General features: G+C 37.3%; 1 protein-coding gene across 1 annotated transcript in view; it reads right to left on the minus strand.

Annotated features, from left to right (window-relative positions):
* PLXDC2 (plexin domain containing 2) overlaps positions 1 to 24,201 on the minus strand; it is a 458,249-nt gene that overhangs the window by 189,973 nt on the left and 244,075 nt on the right. The window contains exon 4 of the mRNA XM_003257698.2: positions 23,993 to 24,062. Within this exon, the coding sequence (XP_003257746.1) occupies positions 23,993 to 24,062 (70 nt within the window). The remainder of the gene's footprint in view (positions 1 to 23,992; positions 24,063 to 24,201) is intronic.

The raw sequence follows: 24,201 nt of genomic DNA on the forward strand, positions 1-24,201 counted from the left end.
CTTGTCTAAGCCTGGACAGAAAATCAAACCAGAAAATCATATGAGGTTCTGTATTAGTGAAAACTCTCTGTGTGACCTTAGGTGAGTTGCCTACTGTCTGTGTCTCAGGATATGCCAGAGTTAAAGCAATAATTCTGAAAACTATAAAGCAATTGAAACAATCTAATGCTGATGATGACGTTCTCAGATACTTTAAGCCATACCCAAATTACTTTCAACCAATGTACGTGGTAGGATGTTCCTTTACTTCAGCTAAAAATCCAAGTGGTGTCTTCATATACAGATGAAGACTCTATCTACAAAAGATTTAATACACGGGAAAATATTTTGTAAATTATTTCCTCTGTTCCTAAGTTTTCTCCATGTATTTTAAATTTCTGTTAAAGCCATTTGTACTGTTTCCAATTAATGTGGGAAGTAAGGAGAGTAAGCTGCTATTTACAAATAATTTCACTTGAATTTAAAAGATAGATGGCCAGGCGTGGTGGCTCATGCCTGTAATCCTAACACTTTGGAAGCCAAGCCCAGCAGATCACTGGAATTCAGTAGTTCGAGACAAGCCTGAGCAACAGGGTGAAACTCCATCTCCATCAAAAATATAAAAAATTAGCCAGGCATGGTGGTGCATACCTGTGGTCCCAGCTACTTGGGAGGCTATGGTGGGAAGATCCCTTGAGCCCAGGAGGCAGAGGTTGCAGTGAGCTGAGGCGGTGCCACTACACTACAGCCTGGGCAGTGAAGTGAGACCCTGTCTCAAGTAAATAAATAAATACAAGATAAGCTGTTTTATATTTTTAGCTGTTTTCTCTCATGTGGTTTTTGTGGTAAATTATGTATAAACTAATTTTTTCTGAAAAAAAATGTACTTTATTTCCTTAACTGAACAATAAACTTCCCTGAACTTGGTAGAGCATAAGTGAGTGGCCACCAAAGACTGCTACTATCATGACTACAAGCATCATGGCTATGGAAACCAAAGTTCATATGGAGCTCATCAAGGGTAAAACTCAAATTTGCCAATGGCTGGCCCATTAGAAACAAGAGATATATAGTCAAAATATTAATATAGATATTGATAATCCTAACATCCCATATTAGGATTAATATTCTCCTAATATTTCTCATACATTCTCCTAAATTACTATGGTCTAATATGAAGAATGGAGAGAGAGAAAGAAAACTAAAATAAATATTATGGTGATTTATTTTATACACGAAGTCATTCCATAAAGGGATGACGGAATCCAAAAATCTACTTATTTTCTCCTGAGACTTGTATGAATAATGTAGTTAGAAACTCAGGTTCATCGATTATAAGGATAGAAGAAATGATAACATATACATTATATTAGTTTCCTGTGGCTGCTCTAACAAATTTCTACAAACATGGTGGCTTAAAACAACTTGCATTGATTCTTTCACAGTTCTGGAGACCAGAAGTCCAAGATCTGTATCACTGGGTTGAAATCAAGGTGCCAACAAGGATGGACTCTCTCTGGAGGTTCTAGGAGAGAATGTGTTCTCTATCTCTTCTGCCTTCTGTTGGGGGCTGGCATCCCTTGACTTGTGGCCACATCACTCTGATCTCTTTCTCTGTGGTTGCATTGCTTCCTCTTGTTCTGCTTATAAAATCTCCTCCTCCCTTCCTCTTATAAAGTACTTGTGACTGCATTTAGGGCTGACCTTGATAATCCAGCACAATCTCCCCTCAAGATATTTAATTTGATCCTGTCTCTAATGACTTTTTTTCTTTATGAGGTAACATTTACAGGTTCTAAGGAATTGGGACCCAATATCTTTGTGTGGCCATTATTCAACCTTCTACAGATCATAAATAGTTTAATTCCCTTCCCAACTTCCTTGTCAACAATCAACTTCTGTGAGATTTTGTCCAAAATGTATTTCCAAAATTTAAACACTTTGCAAGCATTTTTAACATCTTTTTAAATTTCGAAAACCTTTCTAGTCATGGCCAACCAATATTAACTGAGCACTTACTATAGGTCAAGCGGTGCTAACAGTATAGTTTATAAAAATATGTATTCAAGCAAAGTGGAATCTTAGTTTGAAAAGTCAATAGCATACATTTCCTCACATTAACTGTCCTGTCAGTGCTACAGACTTTGAAAAATGGATCACCGGATAAGGCTTAAAGTAAACATATTTTAAGTTTTAAAAATCATATTATCAGTTTAAGCTTTAATTTAAAGGTAAAACCCCTGCCCCTCAATTACTTATGTTGTATTTCATAAATACATTACAGAACCACAATCTGAAAGGACTGTGATTCTTTCCTTCTTTTCTCCATAGAAAGCATTTGTTAAATTGTCCATGTGTTCAGTTCCCTAGGATACAATAGGTAGTAAAATGAAGTTTTGCCTAGTAAATATTTGTCTAAGGTTGGGGTTAGATGTGTAAAATTCACTCATGTATTTATCCAGTAAATATGTATTAACTGTCTTTACTATGATAGGCATTTGCCTAGGTGCTTGGCTGACAATGAAGCCATCAAAGGGTACGGAGGAAAAGGAAGGGAATTGCAGCACAGACGAACAGATATGTTACAACAGGTGTGAAGACCAGGTAACTAGAGAGAGTAGTCCGGTGACACAGAACTCAGTCTTGGGGGCTGGGGGTCGTTTCTGTGCAGAAGTGCATCAAGCTGAGGCTCTAGGACCTGCAGGGATAATCCAGGCCTCACAGACTTAAAGATTTTAAAACTTCAAGCATTTAAAAAGGGCCGAGCTAAGAAGAAGAGGGTTATTGGAGCCAGGAAGTACTTAAAAATGTCTGAAACTCAGTGCAAGAGGAGGAGAAATGAACAGCCTTCATTTCATGAAATTCCTGCTGGACAGAAAGGTCACACCTCATCTTAAAAAGGTTCTTACCCTCTTATGTGAAGAAAAGTTTGGAAAGGCAAGATTAGGAGAATAACAATGAGTCAGAAAACTATATGAGCTATGTAGGAGAGAGGGGAAGGTGAAGACCAAAAGTATGTAGAAAGCATTTTGCATTAGAGGAAGATTTAGACGTATAACTGTTCAAGACTTGGTCATTGTTGGATATGATGAGAGCCAGTGAGAAGAAGCATCAAGCGTGACAGCAAGGTTTAAGGTTTGGACAAAGGGGTGGATAAAAATACAGTTCACAGGGGCAGGGTATGCTGGTAGTGAGAAGTGGGGAATGTGATGTTAAATTCAATGTGGCTGTCAAGGCCCCTTGAACCTACTGCCCACGTAGGACCTCAGCACAGAGATGCCCAAACATGCTGATGGACAGATACAGCTGAATTCCTATAGAGTTCTAGGCTGAACATATCACATACTGATGTTTTAAAACCGGGGTGGGGGGCGGGGGCTGGCAGTAATTAAATTCACAAAGCTACATTTATCCTGTGTGCAACATAGACAGCAAAATGATTTGTTACCTATTACGTCAGAATATTGTGTCTGAAATTGTATTCATTAGACACTTGATTGCATTTTCTAAGGAAAATACCTTAATATAAGAATTGTGCCAATGGGATAGCACATTCATGATACTAATGATATTGTTTAAAAGTATGCTTTTTAAATTAATATTAACATCTGGTAAATCTTTACCTTTTAAGATATATTTTGTGGGGTAATTATTTTCTGGAGCTTTTAATAAGCTAACTAAGTAACATCAGTTTCTTTCAAAACCATATTGTGCAAGTCGTGTACAATGTTAATAGAATATTCACAAGTATTATGCACAGAGAAAATATTCAACTTCAGAATTTCAGGACTTTTCTATAATTTTTTTCTACCTTGCTAAGGAATCACTCTACTGGAGGCATTAAATGTACCTTAAATATTATATTTATGGGGCACAATATGAAGGAAGGTGAGCTAGTGAGAAGAATGCATATAGTTGGAAAAATAAGTTTAAATATATGGACAATATTGTTTCCAGGGCATGGGGGTAGAAGAACTCCACAACTCATCTCCCTGCATATCTTCCCCTCCATCTCATTCATTGACTGTTCTCACCACTAGGGCCACCTCTTGCTTGGATTTTGTGGCTTCCTAATTCTCTATTACCATTTCAGATGTTGCCGGTGAACATAAGAGTGTTGCTTTATATTCTGTGAGAAAGAGTTGCTGTTACTTGATTTTGGTGGCAATTGTACTTGAACTTGAAAAAATAACCTGGTATCTGAGAATACACATGGGTATTTTTCTGTTTTATATTTCGTTCTCCTGTCATCTTCCATGGCATAAGATAGACATATGAACCACTGTTGAACCACCATGAACATTTGTGGGCTCTGTGCACCCAGCACTTAGGACAGCTGGTTTACCCACTGGGAAGATTCGGCTTCATTTGTGGTGAGCCAGCTTCCTTGACACTCAGCGGTGCCACTGGCAATGCTAACTAACCAAGGCCATGGTTTACCAGGGTGCCTAAGTCAAGGCAATGATGAGCTTTCCCTCTAATCTGCAAAAAAGGACTTGAACCTAACGTCCATGTCATCCTTACAGAGTCAAGATGGAGTCTGTGTTAGAATAAAAAAGATGGGACCATAACAAAATGTATGAATTTTATTTGTTCCGTGTTTCTTATATCAGTTAATTATTATTCTCTCTTGGGCTCTCTTTTACCTGCAGTGAACTAGCATATAGTAAAAGTTTTGTCAATGCACTATTCTCTCTCAAATTCTTCCTTTCTAGTCTTTCACCTTGGCCCAATTTACGCATCATTGTTTTTTAACCAAACTAGGAAAATTGTGGCCAGGACCCTTTTTTCCATCTATCTTCCATGATACAGACAAAAGAAAACCATAGTAATTTTCTCCACAAAACTTTCAATGACCCCAGCTTACTGGTTAGCAAACAAAGTTAGTTCAACCTTCTCCTAATATCAAGGACTTGTACATAATGTTCCTCATCTGTCTTCCTGGCCTTCTCTCTTAGTAACTCTCACCATGAATCTTAGGGACAAGTCACTGAACTATTCAACATTCTCCAAACACATGTGTGCAGTTTACCTGTACTTCTACTTCCGCTGCCTGCAATTCCCTTCCCCAGCTTCTCAGCCTACCACAAGCCCACTCTTGCTTCAAGATTCAAGCCAAATGTTACTTCTTCCCGTAAATACATTCAGACTCATACATTGGAAATTGATTTTATGTTTGGGCTTACAAAGCCTTTGCTAACATCTCTACATTGTATTTAAACACACACACACACACACACACGTACATACAGGTTTTTTTTAGTTTAACAGCAGACCTTTAAATTTTACTAATGTTAACGTTCCTTATTTTGACTCTAAGTAGTTCTGAAGAGCCATGACATGTAATAGTTATGGTTCTGACAAAGCACAGATTCGATCATCCACTGTTGAAAGAAGACAGATGCTGGAATGAGTTTCACAATGAGTTGTGAGCCCAGCTTGTGCCTGAGTATTCCAGAAGCAATGTGCTCCAGACAAGGTCAAATACAAAATTTGGAGGAAAAAATGATATGCAGTATTAATACTCCTAAATCATAGAGTATTCCTCAGCAAATATAAAAGTAGCAAATTTTCACTGAGTGTTTAGCATTTACTAAGGACTGCTGTAGGCACTTTAAGTATAATATTAACACTCATAATAATTTTTAAAATAGGTGTGATTGATATACCCAATTTTCAGATAAGACAGCTAAGGAGAAGAAGACACAAAGCTGTAAATAGCAGAGAAGATGTGAATGAAGGCCATATTATTTCATAGATTGCCCTTTAACCAACATACTCTGTTGCCTACCTACAAGGTGGAAATTATGAATAGTTTCCTATGGGTGGTGTGTACAATCTATCTCTACCTTTCTTGGGGACAAAGATCATGCCTTTTGGTTTCCTCAACAGTACCCAGCAGTGTCCCATGTAAATAGCAGACTCTAGCACTAACAATAGGCTTTACAACTATTATGAAATCATAGTTATCCCAGAGTAACAGCTGTTCACTAAAATGTTGAACTCTAGTAATTCTTCTCAACCAAGAAAAATACCTTATTCACTTGCAATTCTGCTTTCCTCTTAAATGCAAGGCTACAAATTCTCATTTGCCTTGGGGATCTTCACTCAAATAATTTAATACATACTGGAAACATTTAGCTCCTTCATTGCAGCTATTTAAAATAAGCATTGGCACAGAAATTGCAGCATTAGGAGATATCTTTACTCTGCACATTAGGGACCACTTGTCAGAAGCAGAGTTAAAGTAGATTTGAAACATCTCCAGGCTGCTTAGGTCTCTAGCGCTCTGAAGTATTTGAATATTCGCTGTTTGACCCATGGCTGTTTAGATCATTTTAATTTTAGGAAAAAAAGGAATAATGATTATAGAGCCTGTTCCAGAGGAACTTACCCCTTCCGTTTCTTTCATTCTGCATGGGCTAAAATGCACTTCATTAGCGTTCAAGTTAAGGCATGAAGATGGTAGTGTGACCAAATGTCATAACGAATGTGTCCTTTGTGCCCTTGATTAAAACACTGGGAAGGTTCACGAATATGTTGGAAGTAGTAGGGAAATTATTAATTAAAAAATTCGGATGAAATACATATGGGCCATGAAAACCACAGTCCCATAACAGAAATGCTACTACTAAATGTAGCCAATTTATTTTTCTTTTAAAACAAACTGCAAATATATCGCCCTTGGTTTTAAATTATCTACTTCATTAGGTTAAGAAATTGCTTTTTCATTGCTAGCAAGTGGCTCTTCATCAGAGATAGTATACCCAACTGCCAACAAGTCAAGGCTTAACTATTTAAACTGCATCTATTGGAGGAAGAAAAATTACATATGGTTAGAAGCTCCTATTGGATCTGTAACCACTCAGGGTTTTACATATGTATCTCAAGAAATATCTCCCTGGACAACATCAGTATTTATTGGCTGGAAGTTATTCTCTGTGGAAGGCAAATGGAATAAGAATGACGAATTGTGCTTTACTACGTGGAAATGGACAACTTGGCAAATTTTTTTAATTACTCAGCAAGCCAACCATTTTTGGTAGTAATAAATTCTCATAAATATTCTCTGAGTTACAGGTAGATCCTCAATATCTTTGAGCTAAACAGCTCACATGAACACCTCCTCTGCAAGCCAGAGTAGGGAGGTGAGGGTGGTATTTGCAAATTTAATACGTGGTTCTCACATACAATTCTGGGGCCTGTGTAGACCTGCCTAGACTTGCTACAAAGCAAAGCAGGTTTGACTCCTGTAGGAAAGACAGGCCACGCATTTGAACTAACAACCTGAAATAGATTTGTATGTCATAAAATTCAAAACCTTTGAAATGATCTTTTTGATATTGTTTTTTCTTTTTGTTGCCTCTTCAGAATTAGGGGCTCACAGGGAGTCCTCACTAATTATGAAGATATTCTTCATCCTTTAAAATTTGGAAGAAATATCTTCAATGTTCTTTTGCCTTAGATTTAGGATCCAACAGGCTCTATATGGTAGGCTTTAATCTTTGGAGAGACATTGCTTTTAATACGAGCCATGTGTAAGTGGCACAACAGTTATTCAGATTGGCACTTACATCGCTTTTTTGAAGTTAACTGCTTAGGCGTGCTGCAGGCTTGATTTTTCAAGGAGCTGCTACAAATGTTCACTTCAAGAATGGGTAATTTTAATGAGGTGATTGTGACAGATGCTGTCTCTTTGAATCCTGTTCTCGAAGAGGAGGAAAAAGAAAACCTTCTCTTCTATGTACCATTTAGAGATCTTATCCAAATGGCAACAATAATGTGAACTTGAAGAGGCCCCCCCAAATTCTGCATTTGGAAGAAGCTGAGAGGCACCTGTAAGCCCATGCTTTGCATTTAGGAAAATGTCAAAAAGAATATGCAAAATGCCCTTATTTCCTAAAAATACGGTATAACAAGGCTGGGCATAATGGTTCATGCCTGTAATCCCAGCACTTTGGGAGGCTGAGGCAGGAGGATTGCTTGAAGCAAGGAGTTTGAGACCAACCTGGACAGCATAGGGAGACCCAGTCTCTATAAAAAAAAAAATATAAATAAAATAAAATAAAATAACGTAGTTAGGTGTGCTGGCTAGTGCCTAAAGTCCCAGCTATTTGGGTGGCTGAGATGGGAGGATTCCTTGAGTCCAGGAGGTCGAGGCTGCAGTGAGCTGTGACCACCCCACTGCACTCCAGCCTGAGAGACAGGGTGAAACCCTGTCTCGTCAATAAGTACTAGCTTTCTTTAAATACCATCAGACCACAAACCAGTGAAAATAACAAGTATGTGTCCCCAGTGAAAAACTTAGGATGATGGAAATAAAACAGAGGTGATATTGAGCCTTGTAAGAACAATATCCTGCTTTGCAGTCTAAATCTGAACTTGTCAAGCAAACCATTACAAGAAAGTAATTAGATCCTATTAAGGGATGAGTAGTGGCTTAGTTTTTCCTTTTACCATTTATAGGCAGCTGTAGGAATTTATGCCTAAAACCTCTAATTGCTTTCTTGATGGTGCAAATAGAATGATTTTTGTAACTACATTTTTTACTACATAGTTCTCACTGACCAGATGTTACATAAAGGCAGTCTTTTTCTTAAAGTGCGGTTTGTTTCCATAGGTGCGCACATTAAACAAGAGGATCATCTTGAGGGAGGTGTTGAAAAAATGACATGCCTGGGTCCAAGTGTCAGAAGGTCTTAACTGTGTAGGAGTGGTGGTACCTAGAGGTACTTAGATGGGCTTTGGTTCCCCATATCCATATCACTTTCCCATGTCTCCCCAAATCAAACCATATTAATTAATTCTAAGTACCAATCTTGTATACAGTTTGAAACTTGAAACATTAGGAAATGTTGCTATTTTTACTAAAATGAAACAGAATCTTAGCAACAAAAATGTGGATGCTAGGCAAATTCAGCTTAAAGATCATTTAGCAGATTATCCTTCCCTTTCCCTCATCTTCTAACCAGGTTACTGACCCTCAGCACTTCCTACGTGGAAATTCCAGAGCAGGCCCTGTAAGCAGGAAACAGCTAAGGACATTTTAGAGAAACACTCCAGGCAATTCTGAGGCAGCGTCTGCAATGCATTCTAACATTTTATCAGTTCTGTGCTAGCCACCTGCTGTGCACAAACTGTTGAGAAACACAGTTGCAGTTTAGTCTATGAAAGTAAGATTTTTTTTTTAACAAAAAACCTAAATCGCATAGCGCCCCCCGCCCCAACTTTTTTTTAAGCACACAGAGGAGAGCTTGGTACTAACGGTACCAAGCTGCTTGGAGAAATGCTGTAGAAGGTACCATTCGACAAAACAACCCAGCAACTGTAGAGGAATAAAGAAATGCACGCTTTTGTCCTTGACCCGAGTGTTGTGTCATTTACATATGAAAAAGGCAAGATATTTATTGCATAAGAAAGAAAATGCAAGAAAAGACCATACTAAAAAGGTACAGCTTTCTCGATAGGGATACTTTTCCAGAACCAGAACTCATGTGATTTTTTTTTTTTTTTCCTCTGCCACGGCCTTCATGAGCAACTTCAGCACCTGGTCCTGAAAGCCTTCATTGTACACATTCTTGACCAAATATAAGAGTAAATTTGTGACTGTCCTATCAGGCCAGCCTTTCCTTCTGTCCAACGGTGTATCTACTAAGGGCAGCCAGCAGCTCTGTGTTGTTATACACAGTTGTCTTTTTAGAGGAATCTCATGGTCTGGAAGTTAAGGTATAAGGCCAGAGGCTAGTTTATTCCTTCTTGCCTAAACTAGCCTCTGGCCCTATGCCTTAACTGGGCAGCTGCCTTCTACTTGCCTTCCACAAGGAATCTCAGATATTCTGAATGATTCTCCACTATAGCTTCATGAAGGTATTACTGAGTCTTCTCATCCCACTACCCTGTTATAAGGCCTGCTATACGGTCAGCCCAGAATGACTCTCCACTGTGGCTTCATGGAGGTGCTACTGTGTGTTCTCACACCAGCTTCCTGCTGTAAGCCTTGCTCCTGCTTTTTGGAGCCTTACTCAAAGACAGGGTGCCTCCAATCAGGACATTGTGACTTAAGTGAATTTAAGTATCGCTTTGGTCCAAAAGAGCTCTATTTCCAAATTTTGACTCCTGCTCAGTTTAAAGCCCAAAGTCACTAAGCCCTTTGGACATCCTAATTTAAACATGTCTGGCCACACTGCAAGAGGAGCTCCAGCAGTCTTGGCCTTACCCATTTCTAAGCCACCTCCTTTTCCTCATTAGTCTACTCTTGAAGCCCCAGTGCTTCTTGCTGCCAAATCTGTAAGACTTATGATAACACGTACAAATCACTTGGATTTTCCTGTTTCTGCTTAGTCTGGGGAATCTGTTTTTAGTTTGTAATTGTAATATTGTTAATTAAATAGTTGTCAATTACGTAAAAATATGTATTGGTTAATTAAATGGGGATACTTACTATTCCTAGTGGGACTGTTACATTTCAACCAAGAATCATGAAAATCTTTCTTCTGCCCTTCTTTCACTGCAACATTCAGCAATTTGATATTAATTCAGTTTTATCCAGAGGAATCTTGAATGTAATAAACTAGTGTTGTGGGTCCCTTGTTTTAGAATGGTACTCGTAAGCCCTTTAATAAACAATTTAGATAATTTTTCTTAACAAAATAGGCAATTTCATGAGCTATTTATACTGCCTCAAGCTCTAAAAAATTTGGAAATAAAATAATTATGAAGAAAGCTTTATACTGCATACTCTTAAATATTGTTAATTTTGTTTGACAAATACATATTACAAGATGCTATTAAATAAAAACAAATACATACACTGCAGAAATTATTCCTAGCCATTCTTACCAATAAGAATTTTAAATATTAATGCTGTTTGAAAAGTAATACATGCACATAGTAATAATTTGAAAAGCACAGATGATTGTGAAAATTACATCTCCTTCCTACTCCTAATCTCCAGCCATCTGCCAAGTGTCTTAGGGGGTTACCACTATTAATAGTTTCTTGTATATCTCCCTAGAGAATTTTCTGCTCACTTGGAAGCATATCTATGTTTCTTCTGAATTATTTTAGAGATAGCTTATACATGTATAAATACATCTGTCCGTACACATACATACATACGTACATACATATGTAGTATGTATGTAAGTAACATTTATCTGCATCCTGTGGTGTTTTATTTTTTTAATAAGCATACATTAAGTATCTCATTGTGTTTAATGGCCACATAGTATTCTACTCTATGGGTTCCCAGTAGTTTATTTAACCTTATTAAGGACATCCTTAATGACGGGCGTTAGGTGGTTTTCAGTCTTTAGCAGTGGATATCCTTACACACATTGTTCACACACAAATACACCTTTAAGATACATTTTTAGGAGTAGAAATCACAGTGTTAGTTATACATGTTATATTTTAGTGGATAATAATACAGTGTCATCAGCAAAGCTTGAGAGTTTCTTTTTCTCCATACCTTATAGAAAATATCGAGCTACAAAACTTGTTTTTAAAATACCTTTAAAAATCACTCAAGTAAAAACAACATCTCTATAGTTTTAACTTGCATTTCACTTATTAGGAGTAAGATTATATATTATTTAATATGTGTAACAGCCACTTGTATTTCCTTTTTTAAAAATAAACTTTTAATTTTAGAATAGGTTTACAGGTACAGAAAGTTGCAAAGACAGTATAGGCCTCCCATATACTCCACACCTGATTTCCCATACTACCAACATCATACATACCTTGACAAAGCTATGATACCTTTGTCAAAATTTTTGAAACAATATTGATATATAATTATTAGCTGAATTATTGATATTGATATAAAATTATTAGCTGAATTATTAAATAAATGTATTCAGATTTCTCTATGTTTACACAATGTCCTTTTTATCTTCCTGAATTCTATCCACAATATGACATTATATTTAGCTGTTATGTTTCCTTATGTTCCTCTTAGCTGTGATAGTTTCTCAGACTTCTCCTGCTTTTTTTTTTTTTTTTTTTTTCAGATGGAGTTTCACTCTTGTCACTCAGGCTGGAGGGCAATGGCGCAATCTCGGCTCACTGCAACCTCTGCCTCCTGGGTTCAGGCAATCCTCCTGCCTCAGCCTCCCAAGTAGCTGGGACTACAGGCATGCGCTCCCATGCCCAGCTAATTTTTAAAAAAATTTTTTTAGTAGAGACGGGGTTTCACCATGTTGGCCAAGATGGTCTCAATCTCTTGACCTTGTGATCCGCCCGCCTCCACCTCCCAAAGTGCTGGGATTACAGGCATGAGCCACTGTGCCCGGCCACACTTCTCTTGTTTTTATTTAATGACCTGGACAGTTGAGGAATACTGGTTGAGTGTTTTGCAGTGCGGTGTAGTTTTATCTGGTTTATTTAAAGTTTGTTTGTTTGTTGGCAAATAATATGCCTACATGTGGTTTTTTGGTGATTTTCCGGTTGTTTTTCTCTGAGCTTCCTAATTTGACATCTGTCGATTTTGGAAAGCACTCAGCTATTATTATTTCAAACATTTCTTCTTTCTCTTTTTCTTCTCTTCTGATATTCCAATTAAGTACATGGATGTTACACCTTTTATTATTATCCTATGGCTCTCTGATGTTCTGTTCTGCTTTTGTTTTATTTTTTTTCATTCTTTTTTCTTTGCATTTCAATTTTAGAAGTTTCTTAGTCTTTAGTATTTAGTAGGTCTGTATCTTTAGGCTGTGACTCTCTTAACAGTGTCTCTAGTGGAATAGTTTTTTCCCCCTCCCTGCCTCCTACTCCCCTCTCTGGATATAGCATTCCAGATATATTTCCCTAAAGTCTTGATTCTTGTTGACTATGAATTTTTATTTCTCCCTCATGTGAGCCTAGAAGACTCAAGGGGCTTGCTCCAGTGGGAGAAATGACTTTCCCGCAGCTAGGATAAGGCCCTAGGAAGGTCTTTGTTCTGGAGAAGACCCTAGGAAGGTCTTTGTTCTGGAGAAGGCTCTAGGAAGGTCTTTGTTCTGGAGAAGGCTCTAGGTGTATTTCACAATGATGATTCTTCCCTTGCTCCAGCAGAGCCATCCGGGAGTTTCACAGATCTTCACTGAGAGAACCTTCTGGGATTCCTGGGGCTCAAGCCCACAGAATTTTAAAGGTCCCCCTAAGACTAGAATCCTCAGGAGTTTCTGACCCTTAGGCTAATCCACACTGAAATTCTAGCTTTGTGGAAGTTACCTTTTAAGTGTTATTAGCAATCTGTGGTTGCAGTGGCTTCTGCCCCAGATGAGCAGATCTCCTGTATGTGTCTTTGGATGTGCCTGCGTCTCTACATTTTGGGGACAGTGGTTTGCCTTGTGTGATGGGGTCAACTTGATTGGATTGAAGGATGCAAAGTATTGTTCCTGGGTGTGTCTGTGAGGATGTTGCCAAAGAAGATTAACATTTGAGTCAGTGGACTGGGAGAGGCAGACCCACCCTCATGAGGGTGGGCACCATCGAATCAGCTGCCAGAGAGGCTAGAATAAAGCAGGCAGGAGAAGGTGGGAGAAGCTGACTTGCTGACTCTTCTGGCCTTCATCTTTCTCATATGCTGGATGTTTCCTGCCCTCGAACGTCAGACTCTATGTTCTTCAGGTTTTGGACTCTTGGACTTACACCAGTGGTTTACCAGGGGCTCTTAGACCTTCAGGGACAGAATGAAGACTGCACTGTTGGCTTCCCCACTTTTGAGGTTTGGGGGCTCATACTGGCTTCCTTGCTCTTCCGTTTACTGATGGCTTATTGGGGGACTTCACCTTTTGATCATGTGAGTCAATACTCCTTAATAAACTCCCCTTCATATATCCATCTATCCTGTTAGTTCTTTCCCTCTACAGAACCCTAATACACCCTGCAATCTCAGCTCTCTCATGGGTCTAATAGAAATTGTTGATTTTCAGTTTGTTTAGCTTTTTCTCGATAGAATGAGAGTGACAACCTCCAAATGCTTTATAATAAATACCTGAAACCAGAGGTTCCTGCAATTTCTTTTTAATAAACTGTCTTTGTCATTTGCTCATTGTTTAGTTACTACATTTCTCTTTTTCTTACATGAGCTCTTTATATATTAAGGAGAACAGTCCTTTCACTGTCATATGTGTTTTAAATATTTCCTTTCCCAGTTTTTTTTTTTTTTTTTGTTTGTTTTTACTTTAAGTTCTGGGATACATGTGCAGAATGTGCAGGTTTGTTGCATAGGTATACATGTGCCATGGTGGTTTGCTGCACCTATCAATCCATCATCTATGTTTTAAGCCCTGTATGCATTAGGTATTTGTCCTAATGTTCTCCCTCCCCTTGTCCCCCATGCCCGACGGGCCCCATTGTGTGATGTTCCCCTCCCTGTGTCCATGTGTTCTTATTGTTCAGCTCCCACTTAGGAGTGACAACATGTGGTGTTTGGTTTTCTGTTCCTGTGTTAGTTTGCTGAGAATGATGGCTTCCAGCTTCATGCATGTCCCTGCAAAGTACATGAACTCATTCTTTTTTATGGCTGTGTAGTATTCCACAGTGTATATGGGCCACATTTTCTTTATCCAGTCAATCACTGATGGGCATTTGGGTTGGTTCCAAGTCTTTGCTATTGTAAATAGTGCAGCAATAAACATTCATGTTTATGTAGAATGATTTATAATCCTTTGGAATCGCCACACTGTCTTCCACAATGGTCGAACTAATTTACGTTCCCACCAACAGCATAGAAGCATTCCTATTTCTCCACAGCCTTACCAGCATTTGTTGTTTTCTCACTTTTTAATAATCACCATTCTAACCAGCATGAGCTGGTACCTCACTGCAGTTTTGATTTGCATTTCTCTAATGACCAGTGATGATGAGCTTTTTTTCAGATGTTTGTTTGCCACATAAATGTCTTCTTTTGAGAAATATCTGTTCATATCCTTTGCCCAATTTTGATGGGGTTGTTTGTTTTATTCTTGTAAATTTGTTTAAGTTCCTTGTAATATTTCCCAGGTTTTATTTCTCTTTTCTTAAGTGAGGGTGTTTAAATGCCATGAATTTTTAATATATGAAAATTTTATTATATGCATTTTTTTCAATATTTTCATTTATGGTTTCTGGGCTTTGTATCAGTCTTAGAAAAATGCTCCCAATCTCAGGATTATAAAACAGTTCTTCTCTAGTTTTCTTCTAATGCATTGTTATATTTTATTTTCATGATAAAATAAATCAGGTTAATTTAAATTATATATTTCAAACCTTGTGGAAAATAAGAGAATTCAGAATATAAGCAGCATTAAATACCAGTGGGAGAAATAAACTCTGATAAATAGTGTTAAAACAAAATGGGTACCCATCTCTGTTAAAATAAATGGGTAGAAACCAGATTTCTACTCACTCCTTATAATTATTATTACAAGAGGACTGAAATATAAACAACATTTTCAACTGAATACTTGGAAACTAGGGAATAGAAACATAAACACAATGTCATCATTTCAAAGCAATCAGTATTAGCTCTTCCTTCCATTGCTGTGTACTTCTAAAAAATTATCATCACAGTACACTTACAATATTATATCTTGATTATTATGGTATAACGTCCTTTCCCTGCTAACACATAATCTTACAACACTCATTTTTACATATCTAACGTTCCATGACTCTTATTTTTCAAACTGTATAGAAATTGGGAGCACTCAATTATCTCAAAATTATATTATCAGTTATTAGATTTTATTTTATTTTTTTAGAGACAAGATCTCGCTCTGTCACTCTGACTGGAGTGCAGTGGCATAATTGTAGCTAACTACAGCCTTGAACTTCTGACCTCGAGCAATCCTCCTGCCTCAGCTTCCTGAGAAGCTGGGACTACAGAAGCATACCACCATGCCCTGCTAATTTTTAATTTTTTTTTTCTGAAGAGATAAAGTCTCACCATGTTGTCCAGGCTGGTCTCAAGTTTTAGTAGATTCTATCTAATATAAAATAAATAGCTTTAAAAACTTCTGCAAGATAATCTTTAATTATTAAGAGGTAGAAAGATTAAAAAGAGAGTGTGAGAACAGTAAACCTGGCTTATAAAAATACGTTGGAGTAAAGATTTGAAAAATAGTTGCGTTTTCAAGGCATTTTGGAAGAAACTAGTAAGTTACCTGAAGAGATTACCATGCTTCAAAGAAGAAGAAAAAGAAGGGGAGAAGGAGGAGGAGGAGGAGAAGAACAAGGGGGAAAAATGTTTTTTCAGAGCTTAATGACTAAAACTTCATAAACAGTAAATTCATAAATGCAAATTTTATGCTTTGCATATTTTGTCACAATTAAAATATTTTTAATGTTTTCACTCTATAATTTACACTTTTTTTTTTTACAAAATCTAATTGCTTTAAATTATCTTAATTTTATATTTTTCTGGAGTCATGTAAAAGTGCTTTGGATTTTCTCTATAAGCTATTAACGAAATTGTGCTTATTTTTAAAATTAGCTGTGGAAATTGACAATAAGCCAATTAAAAGACATTTTCTTTGCCTTCAAGAGAAGCTTCTCATTTGAACAATAATTCCAGCAGATTAAATGAAAATCTCTCTGTAGCCCTCAGGCTAGTCAGATCAACAAAGTAATCTAACCCCATCATAACTCCATTAGAATTAGCCAACAAAATATTTAGATCTATTACTTTTTCATGACTATGTCTCAGTTCCAGAGCTATATAGCTCTAAATGAGAGCATATTTTTTAGCTACTTTCATATTACACCAACTGGTTTTCTGTAATGTATTAAAAAATAGAAAAGATCTTGAAAACAAAGGTAGTAATGAAATAATGACTACACATAAAGAAATCTGTTTCCCAGTTCAAAGGCAAAATGTCACATAGAAATTGGACTAACATTTAGCTTTACATTTGGGATTGGATCTTTAATACATTTTTTAATTGGGTTGTTAGCAATTAAATAAACCTCAAGGCTACGATGCTACCTGGCTGCTACCAAGGGGGATGTCCATTCTCATCCCAATCATCTTACCCTTGACTATCTTTGTGCTTTGATGACTTGTCCCTACAATTCTTGCTATACAAAGGATAGAATGAATACGTGGGTATAATAATATATATGTCTTACTGATTATAATGCTTGTTACCCAGTTATAAACCATGCTGTCACAATTAGAGAAATATTTTGAGATTCTACCATGTGTTTCAAAATTGCTAAATTGTGTAAGGTTTCCAGACAGTGTCCCAGAGTCCCAAAATGTCATCATGGGACAGTCTTTAGAGAGATTCTGAACAGCACCAAAAAATGATAGATACAGCCATGCTGATCAAGCGGACATCCCAAGTTATTTACATGCTATTCTACTTCCCAGACATCAGTGGTTGAGCCAGCCTTTAATAGGAGCAGTTAGAGATGACAATGGGTTAGGTTCGTAAATATTCCTTGAGACCCCTTCTTTGCTTTATGGAGAGAAATCTAATGAGTGAGGTCATCAAAGAAAACAACAGACAAACTAAAAAGGCAGCACAGGACTTAAAGAGAAAGCACTTTGAAAAGAAATAAAAGAGAAAATGTAAGTGGGGGAAAAATGCAGTAGTAGCATATGCTATCTATGTAGCATTTTCTATGAAACAGGTATCATTAACATATGTTAATTAATTTAATCATCACAAAAAATTTATGTACCAGGTACTTTTATTGTGCTATTTTATAGGCAAGGAAACTGAGATCAGAGAGATTAAGTCATTTGCTGAAGATCATACAGTTACGATTGGCTTGGCTTATGAACTGAAATATTCAGATTCAAAAGTCTATTTATCTTAACCTGGAAGCCTGACTCCTTCTCTAAGAAAATGCAACTCAATTTCTGGCTTAAGTAGGAATTGAGGGAGCTCTTTTGAACTCATTTCTGAAATGGCCAGGGTCTAATGTCAGTCCTGCACTATTTACTATTTCTTTCCTTTATTTTCCAGGATTGGACAATGTTAGAGCATCTGGCATATATTGTTACTTTATTAATTGCACAGAGTTACTTAGACACCCTTTATTTTCAATTGGGTGATGTATTTAAGGATCTGTGTAAAATTGCTATTTATCTGAATTACTGCTGCAGCGACTAGGCAAGGCTATAAGCAAAAATATTATTGCCAGTGTTTCCAATAAACCCTGGATGTGCTGGAAGAAGATGAATGATGCTTTCCTGGTATAAGCATCCCTAAGGGAGTATTCTAGCACTAGCAATCAGTGGACACTTCAGTGGCTGTTATGGCAATGGAAGGGGTTGAGCCTGGAGACCTTGTTTTTTACCCACACCCTTGTCTCAGCTGATCCACCTCCCCCATTCCTGTCCTCCGATCATGACTTTTCCATCATGTGCCAATGCTCTGCTCTGTTTTGTTTACATCTAATTGTTCTCCTTCATTCTACCCATATTTCTGTCTCTTGTATTTTTCTTGCTGATTCCTATTGAGTCAACTCTTGCTCCTGGGTGCTTCCTCTCTGGGTCTCCTACTGGCTTGATTTCCAATTATGCTTCCCACCCCTGCCACAAGGAGCCAGTGCTAATGAAATAAGCATGTATGGACAGACATGCAGGAGAAACAAAAGTGGTTGTGAATATGCAATTCGTGAAGGACAAAACAGCATAGCTTGGAGCAGTGTCTCACACCTGTAATCCCAGCACTTTTGGAGGCTGAGATGGGAGGATTGCTAGAGGCTAGGAGTTTGAGATCAGCCTGGACAACATAATGAGACTCCATCTCTACAAAAAAATCTAAAAATTGGCCAGACATGGTGGTGCATGCCTGTAGTCCCAGCTACTTGGGGAGCTGAAGTGGGAGGATCACTTGAGCCTAGGAGGTCAAGCCTGCAGTGAGCTGTGATTGTACCACTGCTCTCCAGCTTGGGTGACACAGTAAGATCCTGTCTACAAAATAAATAAATAAATATATAATAATGGTCAAGCTACTGAATCTACTGCTGACACTAGAGAGTTTGAGGGAGGAGTAAATTATCAAAAAAGACAGCTCAGATGAACTCTCAGGTTTTTGGAGGTCTATCTCAGAGAATTATTTAGATGCAGCAGATCAGACATTATGCAATTTATCTTTCTGTCTAGGAATCCTCGAGACTTGAGTTTGTAACTTTAAATTATTAAGCAAGTTGGAATGGATTTACTTTCATCTAGCATCTATCTCTTTAGTATCTTCCATAACACATAGATCTCCAGATAACCATAACCTGTGATCTCTGTTAATAATAATAATAATACAAAACAACTCCATTCACCTTCTCCCTAGATCCAGAAAGTTAATGGATACACCATGCTTTGTTTTATGGGGTTACACACTTGAAAGAAGATGTTGTTGGTATTTACAAATCAATCATCATGAGTAATAACTAACTCTCTTCCTCTCCTAAAAAGCCTTTTATTCCTGTTATTAATCAAGTCCCTATAAAGAGTATGAAATATTATTTGGGACTACAATTAAAATATTACCATTTGAAAGCCAGAACAAAAAAGGAGCTGGGAGATTTGGTAATATACTTCCTGAAAACCTAATGAAGATAACATGCATTATTATTTTTTAAAAAATCTCTCTTAGTGGGAATTTAAACAGAAAAAAAGCTAATGATTATTGGCCAGATATAGGAAACTACTCTAAGTTTGAATTTTAATATACCATACCTCAAAAAGTAAGGTATTTTTCTTTTTGGGAGGGAAACTGGTGAACTAAGAGACAAAGGAAGAAGGGAGATTTACATTTTACTTTTGCCTGTTTGACTTTTTAAATGTCCACGTTATTAGTTTTTCAGATATGTACACGTATTACTTAATAAACATTTTAATATTTTACGTAGCAAATGAAATAAAATAGAGCTAAAATTTAAACAGCTTTCTTATGAAATCTGTAAGTAGAAACCTGTGTAGAAAGAGAAGGCAAATTCTTCCTATGATCAAGGTAAGTAATACACATTCATTATTAGCTTTTAAATTCATATCACCTTTGCTTTTCAATCTCATATCCAGCTTCCCACAATTCCACATATTATCTTAATTAAGAACCACCATCTGTCTACATATTTACATTCTGGGGCCAAAATTCTCTGTATAATGTTATCTCTTCTCTTCCCCTTTACATAAAGCTGTAATTAACCCATCTCACATGCTCCCATCTCATCACCATGACGGACTCAGGTAAAAATATCATTCCTAGCGATAGCTATTTGATTACAAATCAAATCCTCAAACTTAAATCTACGTTTGTGAACATTTAAAAGATCACACTAGCAGGCTAATAATAAAAAAGAACCAATTAAAATATTGAAATAGAAAGAAAATAATGTAGTGTGATACGCAAAAACACATCTTGGTATCACTAATGAAACTGTTTTGATGAAATTCACAGAGAACTAGTTTTCTAGTGCCTGAAATATTTGTATTCTGAAGTATTTTTGACATAGAAAGATAAATGAATGCTTTCAGATTCCACTATCAGTGAACCAGAAAATAAAGATGATATTTCCAATTCATTTTGTACATAAGGATGATTGAAGCTTTTGAATATTAAAATGCTTAATAGGCAAAGATTTTATTTTTATAGTTTGTAAATAAATGACCAGATGTTTAGCTGTAATTCACATTTTAAACTAGAAACTTAAGCTTATTCATAGTAAAATACATATAACATACAAAGAGGGGCCGTGGTAAACGACGTATATGTCTATATTGTTAAACAACTTTCCATCTTTAAATTGTGCTGATCTTAGCAATAACATGAGACATTATCTTGACTTAATTTCAGTGTTAAATTTGTGTCTGTGTGGAGAGAGATAGACAGATTTCAGAGGAAATAAGGTAAATGGCAAAACAATGAAGGAAGATGAAGAGGACTGTGGTTTAAAGCATTCCCTCTATTTATTTGCACAGCATGGATTCACCATGAAAACATACCACTTTAATTTTTCCCACACCCAATGTAGAAACAGGTTCAAGAGGAATTTGTAAACACAAAAAGAACTGACAGTCAACAAAAGAGCCATCTTTGTGTTCCTACTTAAAACTCCCAGCCCAGGTCTATTTAGAACGGCCTGTAGTCAACTTTATTTAACCTGACTTGTGGTTTCCATTTTCCTTCCAAGCCTTCCATGGTTAAGAACATTTTTAAGATTTGTAAGGCTGGCAAGCATCTGTCAAATAGGTCTATCTGATTATAATGTCTGCCTAGTCAATCACGGAAGAGATCCATCAAAAGTCTATGGTTCAGAAGTCCCTGAAGCTGTTCTTAGCTTGATTCACTGCATCCTAGTGGATCCTTTTGTCTGGAAGTCTTTCCAGCCACAGTGATTTAACAACTCAAATGATGTGTCTTGCACTGGCTCCATGTGTCTTTTTCCACTGCACCCATCCTAGTTCAGGCACCGTATCCCACGAGCAAATATTCAAACAACTGGTAACTATTTTTTCTGCCTTCACCCCCTTTACCCTAACCTGCCTTCCACTGACAGATCAGGCCAGATCTACTTCTCTAAGAAACCCAGTGCTTGCTGGATGTCATCTAGATTTCTTCCTTTCTTTCCTTTTCTTTCTTTCGTTCGTTCGTTCTTTCGTTCTTTCTCTTTCTTTCTTTCTTCTTTCTCTTTCTTTCTTTCTTTCTTCTTTCTCTTTCTTTCTTTCCTTTTTTTCTTTCTTTCTCTCTCTTTCTCTCTTTCTTTCTCTATCTTTCTTTCGTCTTTCTTTCCACTTTCTCTCTTTATTTTTTTTTCATAGAGTTTCACTCTTGTTGCCCAGGCTGAAGTGCAATGGCACTATCTTGGCTGTCCACAACCTCCTCCCCCAGGGTTCAAGCGATTCTCCTGTCTCTGCCTCCTGAGTAGCTGGGATTACAGGCATGTGCCACCATGCCCAGCTAATTTTGTATTTTCAGTAGAGATGGGGTTTCTCCACGTTGGGCAGTCTAGTCCCGAACTCTGGACCTCACGTGATCCGCCCGCCTTGGCCTCCTAAAGTGCTGCGATTACAGGCATGAGCCACCCCGCCTGGTCAGATTTCTAATGTTCAAAGTACTCCACATCACTCTTCCCAACTCCCCTTCACTAGACTCATTCCAACCCTCTCTTCAGGATAAACTTATGTACTTGACAGCCCTCCAAATATATCCAATATGGTCTCAGCACTGTCACTTGATTCAGCATGCCCTTGTCTGGAATGCCTCTTCCTTCTCCACTTCTTCTCAACTGCCTCTTCGCCTACTAAAATTCTACCTTCCTCGAAGGCCAATGCCAAAGATTATCACTTTCCCACACTCTTCTTAATTGACTGGCCCAACGAGTATGATCTCCTTTTTCAGCAAGCTTCTGCTCTTTCAGCACCTGCAGTCAGCCTTCTCTATTGCTTATTCGCAGCATGCCTGTATTAGTCTTTTTTCATGCCATACCCAAGACTGGGTAATTTATAAAGGAAACAGGTTTAATGGACTCACAGTTGTACATGGCTGGGGAGGCCTCACAATTGTGGCAGAAGACAAAGGAGGAGTAAAGGCATGTCTTACATGGTGGCAAGGAAGACAGGGTGTGTGCAGGGGAGCTCCCCTTTATAAAATCAGCAGATCTCCTGAGACTTATTCACTAATCATGAGAACAGCACAGGAAAGACCTGCCCCCATGATTCAATTACCTCCCACGTGGTCCCTGCCGCAACATATGGGAATTATGGGAGCTACAGTTTAAGATGAGATTTGATTGGGGACACAGCCAAACCATATCAACACCCCTTCCTCTTTGTCGACTCTAAGCTCCTGAACTTAGCTTATCCTTCTCTGCATATAATGACGCATCTTGTGCTTTGTGTTTCGTAGGGGCTCAAGAAATACTGATTGAATGAAATGAACAAGGAAAGAGAAAGCAAGCTATGTATTTCGCTGGAACCTTTTACATGAGACTCAGGTTTCATTTTGAAGAAACCCAGGTCAATGTGTAGATTATCTTGGCTCCGACTCTTTAAATAGAGCACAGATTGTTATATGCAAGTTGCATCCTAGTATGTTTTAAGTAGAGAAACAAAAGGAGTGTCTTTACATTAGTGTTTTCTTCGAAGAAGATAGAGATCATTCAGGACGCTAGAATTTTTTTCACTTATTTTAAGGATCTTTACAAAGGAAAACGGCACTTTGAAATCACAATGATGATGTAGCCATCTGGTTGGGTTTGATCTTGCCAGCTCCACTAGGGGAAATCTTACTTCATATTGGCTGAATTGCTGACATGAGTTTTAAAGATAAAACATTTTTATGTGTTTTTCTCCTTCTTCCCTACCCCTGCATCATAAAGCCTACAGGGATATTCCCTGGCATTTTGCTTATTGCTTCTAGTAGCACTTGAAGATTAAAATATTTCTGACTTCTGAGATATATAATAAAGAATGATAATTACTTTCCTAGGATATCGCTAATCTCTAAACTAACCACCAAGCTTGTGGAGAAAAATAAAATTTTAAAAATTTGAGCTGGATTTCAGCTTTTATTTGAAGACTCTCAAATGAATTGTCAATCAAAATGGGTAACACTCAAGGAAAAAAATGATCAAAGCTAATGCACATATGGTTGTGTGTTTTTGTGTATTATATATGTGTGTAAGTGCATATATATGTAAATAAATATTATATATTTATATATATATATAGCAACTATAAACATTAAAAGAAAATTTAAGATCACCAGCAGCTTCATTAAGCAGCCTTTTCTTCTAGCTCTATTCCAATTTCTGCCATTTGGACAGTCTTACCATACTACCAAAAATGAATTAAAATTTAAAAGAAAAGCAGAGGTGATCTAGGTTGAAAATTATTATAAATACTTTTTTTGTCTGCTTAGAAGTTTTTCCAATAACGATACCTTTTCTTTGGTTTTATTTATACCTATGACTTTGTGATAAAACACAATGGTTTTCTCAATAAATATCCATCTTGAAATATAGAGTAAATTAAAAATAATAACTGCAGTCAAACCATAGATTACTTAAGGTGAATGGGTAGAAAACCACTTACCCCCGGTTGCCACAGTGATTTCACGTAGGAAGTGGCCATAAAATGGAAAATCGAAGGACAGATTCACTCTCTGCAAAGAACAACACCAGAGAAAAAAATCAATAATGTGTAGCATAGTAAATGTGAAATGAAGAGCCTTTAAAACAAAAATGATGCTTCTACTTTACCCCATAATTATCGTAGTTCTCTTTTAAAACCTGAGTCCTCAG

Source organism: Nomascus leucogenys, chromosome 9 (genome assembly GCF_006542625.1).
Source record: "Nomascus leucogenys isolate Asia chromosome 9, Asia_NLE_v1, whole genome shotgun sequence".
In the NCBI taxonomy this organism is placed as follows: Eukaryota; Metazoa; Chordata; class Mammalia; order Primates; family Hylobatidae; genus Nomascus; species Nomascus leucogenys.